Raw genomic sequence first — 6,669 nt, forward strand, 5'->3', positions numbered from 1 at the left:
TTACCACGTGAGACGTCTCTGTCCTCACAGAGGCTGGCAGCATAAAAGGCTCTTAGCAATGACCTTGTTCAGGAAACTAGAGCCTATATGGAAGGTGACCTGCCCAAGGTCACGTAGTAAGATACTGCTGGATTTCCCGTGAGTCACTGGCCTCCCCCAGCCACGCCCACCAACCCCCCCCCCCCCAGGCTGTCTGCCAGCCACTGTCCTACTGCCCATGTTCAGAGGCCAGGCTGCCTAAGGGCAGAGCCCAGACTTTAGCATGGACTGTCCCCACTGTAATGTTTTCCAACTTTCTGATGGTGCAAAAGCAAGACACATTCAGCACTTTTCCTGACTTATGGTGGGACTGCATTCCGACAAATACATTGTGTCCTACATCATTTTCAACTCAGGATACAATGGGTTTATCTGCATGTAACCTCATCATAAGTCGAGGAGCATCTGTATATAACATGTGGGTGTAAATCCCAGCTTACTCACTCACTAGCTCTGTGATATAGAACAGGTTTCTTATCCGCTCTGTGCCTCAGTTTTTTGTCTATAAAATGGGTGTGATACCAGTCATCTATTATTAGCTACAGATGACATCAGAAACAGTGTGTACATCCTCTTGCTGAAAAGGGTCTATTTTCAAGGGGGAGAGATCCAACAGGCTTCTGGTGTGGTCTGCCCCTTGGCCCCTGCCTTCGCCGGGCAGCCGAGGTAGACTCTGTTGGTTGACTTTTCTATCCTTCCACGCACAGGCACCAGTGGTCCTGAGCCGAGACCACCATGATGTGAGTGGCACCGACAGCCCCTTCAGGGAGACCTCCAACATTTACGATGGCTCTGCCTTCTGTGCAGGTGAGAACAAAAGTGTTTTAAAATTTAGTGTTAGAGCTGTATTTTATTTAGAAATGGGTTGGTTCATTCAGTCAGCCACGTTGTGGCAAAAGGAGCTTTGGTGTCTGAGAGACTTGGTGTGGGGTGACCAACCTGGACCGAGGAGAGTGTGGGATGTGGGTCATCCCATTTAAAACTGGGTTAGTGCCAGGCGACTGGGACTGGATGTGCATTGACCCTGCCACCGGCTGGGCAGCCTTCTGACTCTGGAACAGCGGTTTCCTTGCCTCGTCCAGATCCCAGAGCTGCATTTCTTGCATTTCCTGGCTCGTGGTCTCCTCCCCATCTTCACGGCCCAGCATCAAGAGGAGGAGGAGAATGCTCTTGGGATTCTCCCTGGCATTCTCTATGAGCACCCAGTGGGGTTTTTGGAGGAAGAGTCTGTAAGAGGATGCAAACCCCTTTCAAGTTGTGTCCCCAAGGCTTCACAATCTCCAGCCAACTCATGCCTACCCCTAACCAGCATGTTGGATGCTGGGGGCGGCCAGCTTGGGCTCTGTTTCTCTCTACAGATGCCCTCTCCCCCCAGGTTTAAGGTCAGATGGCTGTCCTGGGAACTCAGTGCGGTGAAGGGGTCAAGGAATGTTGTTTGCAGTTTGTTCCTTCAGCCCCCTTGTAAGGGTGAGGGTCATACTCTGCACCTTTGGGCTAATGTGGGTCCCACACTCCCCTTTAAATCACTTTGCTCCTTTTTCCCTGGAGCACTGCGTGTGGCACTCAGTACTGGAGAGGATGGCTACAGGGAAGGATAACGGGACAGTGAGGCATTCGCTGGTTTTTCCTGCATCCACTAGGGCTCTTCAAACACACATGATTGCCGTTTCTAGAGGGCCTGTCCCTAGCTCCCTATCTGCTCAGCTGTCACCGGGCCTTCAGGCCAAGCTCAGCCATCGGAGGCAGCCCACGACCACGCTCATCCCCACCTGAGCCTGCCGGGCCCGGCACCCACCCTGTGCAGGCAGTGGTGAGTGGCGGCTTCTCTGTGTCCACAGACATGGCCGTGCAGAACTTTGTGGGTGACGCCTTTCGTGGAGCCACCTGGGTCGCGCTTCACAACGGAGGAGGCGTGGGCTGGTAAGAAGGTTTTGGGGAATGGGGTGTGGGCCGACATCTTGGGGATTGATTCCCTTGGGGCAGGGCCAGGCTGGGTGGCTGACGTCCCAGACCCTACCTCCCCAGTCACCACCTCTGCCAATGGCTTTGCTGAAGACGTGTTCAGGGAGGGAGAGTTTGCACAGGCCACACTCTCTCTCTGGGCCCCACCTGTCCCTCAGGACACGGAGCCAGTTGTGGAGGCTCAGTAAGAACAGCAACTGTTCCTTTTGTGTCAGTTTTAGGGTGTGTTCACGGCAGCTTCTCCTGGGCTCCTTCTCCTGGGGTTCTCACAGTGCTTTCCTGGCCAAGGTCTTCTTAGTTCCACCCTGATCATCTCCCCTGAGGGAGCAGGGCCCACTGAGCTTCTAGGCTCCCCTGTGTCCCTGGCTCACAGCTCTGCCCCTGCCCAGGCCTGTTTCCGTCTGTTCTATGAGGGACAGGGATTCCTGGGAGGGTCTTATTCTGCCTGCCACTCACAGTTCCATCAGGAAGATTTCCACTGTTAGGGACAGTGAGTAATGTTTACTGAGCACAGACCATATGGCAAGCACTGGCTACACTCTTCAAATCCACTCTCTTGCCTAATTCTGAAAGGAAAGTACATTTGACAGATGAGGAAACCGAGTCACTGAGAGGTTGATGAACTGCTCTGCAAAAACTCCAGGTCCGGCCGGGCTTGGTGGCTCAGCCTGTAATCCCAGCACTTTGGGAGGCCGAGGTGAGTGGATTGCCTGTGCCCATGGGTTTGAGACCAACCCAGGCAACTTGGCGAGATCTTGTCTCTACGATAAATAAAAAATTAGCTGGGTGTGGTAGCGCACACCTGTAGTTCCAGCTACCTGGAAGGCTGAGGTGGAAGGATCACTGGAGCCCAGCAGGTCGATGCTGGGGTGGCCGTGAGCGTGCCACAGCGCTCCAGCCTGGGCAACTGAGTGAGACTCCAACTCAAAAAATAAAAAAAAAGAAATAGCTCCAGGTCTGGCCTCTGTGGCCTTAGCTGGAGTCCTCGCTACTGTGGGCAGCAGGAGGCACTGCAGCTCCAGAGAGGAGGACCTCTCCCAGGCCTGGCTCTAGCAGCCATCCCTGAACTGAGCTCTCAGCCCGTTTTGGCCGGATCAAGCAATTCCCCTGTCCTCCAGAGCCAAGTCCCAGAGCATTCTAGTGGACTGGCTTGGCCTTGTGCCCTTCGAGGATGCAGCTCTTAGCTGTGGCCCAGTCAGGTGGCTTCAGTTAATGGAAATTGTGACCAAGTGCATGTCCTTTCCAACACACGGGCTGGAGAAAACCAGGAGAAGGGCTGCCTGGTATTGGGTATCTAGCATCTCAGTGCTGACTCTGGAGGGTGAGGGAATATCTCTGAAGGAGGCTGTGGAACTTGTCCAAGGCCATGGAGCTGCTGGTGGAGCCAGAATCTGAGCCTAGCTCTCTCGCTCCCTAGGATCCGTCACTGTTGATGGCAAACAGCAGGGTCCAAGCAGGTATGGCAGGGGTGGGGGGGAGTCTGCGGGATCTGAGACTAGGGGAAACAGGTGCACATTTCAGGCGCAGAAAGGAGAGGGAGTATACTACCGCAAGTGTGGAATAAGGCCGGAGGGAGGTGCCGGTGGCAAAGCAGTGACAGGTGCTAACAAGATCAAGCTGTTTTCTGTGTGTGTGGCTGAAAGCTGAGACAGACAAGCGGGAGCCAAGGCCAGATCCACAAGGGCAGCAACGTGGATGGAAGTCCTGACAATGATGGCAAGAGTGGGACGGAGGAGATCATCCAGGTGGATGGAGAAGAACAGCAGGGCAAATGAGGACATAGTCAAAGAGCATGAGCACACATAACTGAGGTTCAGATGACATCTGCTGAGAAGCAAGGGAAAACAAGAGCGTGTCAGAACCTGCTAGGGACAGGTAAAACAGTACCTTGAGAGACGCTTTCGCTAGAAAACATGACATTGAACATAAAGGAACTCAGTCTTCAGACTGGGAAGCAGAAGCGCCCAAAATATACCTGAAGCAAGTAGCAAAAAGGGACAAGAAGGGTAAAAACACAAAATCAGAAAGAATGACGATTGAATTAATAGGAGACACCCTAAAACACCCAGGGGAGTGTGTTTTGTAGCAGCGGTCCTCAACCTTTTCAGCATCAGGGACCGGCTTCGTGGAAGACAGTTTTTTCACGGATTGGGTGGGGAGAATGGTTTTGGTATGATTCAAACACATTACATTTATTGTGTACTTTATTTTTATTATTATTACATTGTAATGTATAACAAAATAATTATTATTTCAATATGAATCTGCAAGCGATTTATTTATGATGGTCTCCGTGCAGTCAAGCCTCACTGCTAACATTAATCTGTATTCGCAGCCACTCCCCAGTGCTAGCATCACTGCCTTAGCTCCACCTCAGATCATCAAACATTAAATTCTCATAAGGAATGTGCAACTCAGACCCTTCACATATGCAGTTCACAATAGGTTTTGTGCTCCTATGAGAGTGCTGCTGCTGATCTAACAGGAGGTGGAGCTCAGACAGTAATGTGAGCGATGCGGAGCTGCTGTGAATACAGATGAAGCCTTGCTTGCTCGCCCACGGCTGTGTGGCCTGATTGCCAGTAGGCCACGAACTGGGACCTGTCCATGACCCAGGGGTTGGGGACTCCTGCTTTATAGGACAGCACTCTGAGAAGGGGGGTAGGAGGAAGCCACATCCCCCTGGGGGGCTCCAGCAGGAGGTGTCTATGAAGAGGTTCCAGATGTGGGCATGAGGCAGAGGCACAGGCAGGCAAAGGGGCCAGCAGGTGGCCGAGCCCTCCCCAGTTCTGCTTCTCTAGCGACTGCTAGACTCCTGCTTCCATCAGTATGCAGGTCCCAGCTGCAGAGGCAGGCAGGCACAGCTCCCCCAGCCCCAGCACCTTCTCAAGCCAGTGCTTCAAAACAAGCACTTCTGCCTGCTCTGTGCAGGGTCAAGCCAGGGCATGACTTGGAAATCCTCTGTCTCTTGCAGGGGTGAGGTCATCAACGGGGGATTTGGCCTTGTGCTGGACGGGACTCCGGAGGCTGAGCAGAAAGCCAGAATGATGCTCAGCTGGGACGTTTCCAATGGCGTGAGTCACCCCAGACCTCCTCACCTCCTCTTCCTGCACAGCTCTGCCTCTTCACACTGCAGACCTGAGCACAAGTTCTGTCCCTCTGGTTCCCAGAAACCAATCAGGAGCTTGGCCTGGCTGTCCTGCCATGTGTCTCCTCTCTGGCCAGGGCTCCCTCCTCATCAGACTGCCGCCATGTCTCTTGGGGCTATTTTGAGTCTCCTTTGGGTCTCCATGCCTCTGTCACATGGGTGGCCACTGGCGGTCCCAGCCTTTTCTCCTGGAGGACCAACCCCTTGCTGGTGTGGAGGGGCCTCTGTGTTGAAGCTCCATCTCCCCACCATTTCCAAAGGCAGATCGTTTGGTGCAGATTAAGCTGAAGGGCTCCGGTACTGCAGCCACCGGTGACACAGAGTCCTCTGGGTGTGGGGGCCTGGGGCAGGACTCCTCCCTGTGGCCACATCATAGGCAGCCAGGAAGAAGCAGCAGCTCAAATGGAGATGGGGTGGGGGTGATGGGAAAGGTGTGTGGGATGTGAGTGAACAGGGATGAAGCTGTGGAGCGGGGGTGGGAGTTCAGACAGTTTGACCCAGAGGGTGAGCATGAGAGTGAAGGGCATGCTGGCAGGCGACTTACCCCGAGGGCCCCAAGAGCCACAGGGGGCAGGGTCTTCATTCCAATGCAGAGGGAGTTGGGAGGGCCCCTGCTGAGGTTTTGTTCTAGGTTAGGAGAGCTGTGGTATGGAGCGTGCACTGGGGGATGGTGCAAGGGCTGTGTGGACAGAGAATGTGGCAAGAATGGTAGTGGGGGGAGGAGGTTGGGGTCAAATTCTGGGGGAGACCAGGCAGAGGGAAGGAAGTCATCTGGAGAGAGACTTTGAAGTCAGAGTCCAGGCCCACGAGGGGCTGGGTGGAATGACGGCCAGCTTCAGATTAGAGAGGAGGACCGGAGAGGAGGAGGCCAGGGTGCAAACGGCGGCTGGCTCCACAGACGGCATCGAATGCCCTGAGTGGAGGAGGCCCAGAGTGTGGGAGCCAGGACGCGTGTGGGGGACCTGGTGACGCTGGCACCAAGGACTGCAGCCTCCCTCCCCACAGGTGGCACGGCGCTGCTGGTCCGGGAATCGGAAGGCTCACGAGATCATCTGCCAGGCGATGCAGGAGAACAGCCGCTTGGTGGTGACACTGCCCCACGAGTTGGGGGACGAGAGGGTGCTCCAGCAGGCCCTGCAGCTCTGAGGGCACCCAGGGCCCAGTCTCGGCCAGCCCTACCCTCCCAGACACTGTGCACCCCCGCTTCCTACTGCCCTCCGCACCTGGCCTCACATGGCCTGCAAGGTGTCCTGGACAGGGTGCCGCCACAGCCTATTTCACAGACAATCCCGCTGAGGTCCAGAGAGGCGGGGCCATTTGTCCTTGACCCTACACTTGCCCAGGGTCAGTAAAGGTCTGCTCAGGGCTGAGTCCTCCAGCTTGTGGAGTCGACTTCAGGAACTTGGTGGTCTCCTGTCATGAACGCTGACCCACCGTCCTAACCCCCCACCAAACCTTCCCTGGCCAGCTTGAATGGCATCGCTCTGCCTCTTGGCTGCCTGCCACCATTCACACAGCTC

General features: G+C 54.9%; 1 protein-coding gene across 1 annotated transcript in view; it reads left to right on the forward strand.

Moving 5' to 3' along the window:
- The window catches only part of UROC1 (urocanate hydratase 1), a 35,821-nt gene extending 29,526 nt beyond the window's left edge, over positions 1 to 6,295 (forward strand). The window contains exons 17-20 of the mRNA XM_008071674.1: positions 747 to 846; positions 1,878 to 1,959; positions 4,976 to 5,075; positions 6,155 to 6,295. Of these exons, the coding sequence (XP_008069865.1) occupies positions 747 to 846; positions 1,878 to 1,959; positions 4,976 to 5,075; positions 6,155 to 6,295 (423 nt within the window). The remainder of the gene's footprint in view (positions 1 to 746; positions 847 to 1,877; positions 1,960 to 4,975; positions 5,076 to 6,154) is intronic.
- Positions 6,296 to 6,669: the final 374 nt, after the last annotated feature.

Source organism: Carlito syrichta, unplaced genomic scaffold (assembly GCF_000164805.1).
Source record: "Carlito syrichta isolate Samal-C Ts95f unplaced genomic scaffold, Tarsius_syrichta-2.0.1 Scaffold113541, whole genome shotgun sequence".
Taxonomy (NCBI): Eukaryota; Metazoa; Chordata; class Mammalia; order Primates; family Tarsiidae; genus Carlito; species Carlito syrichta.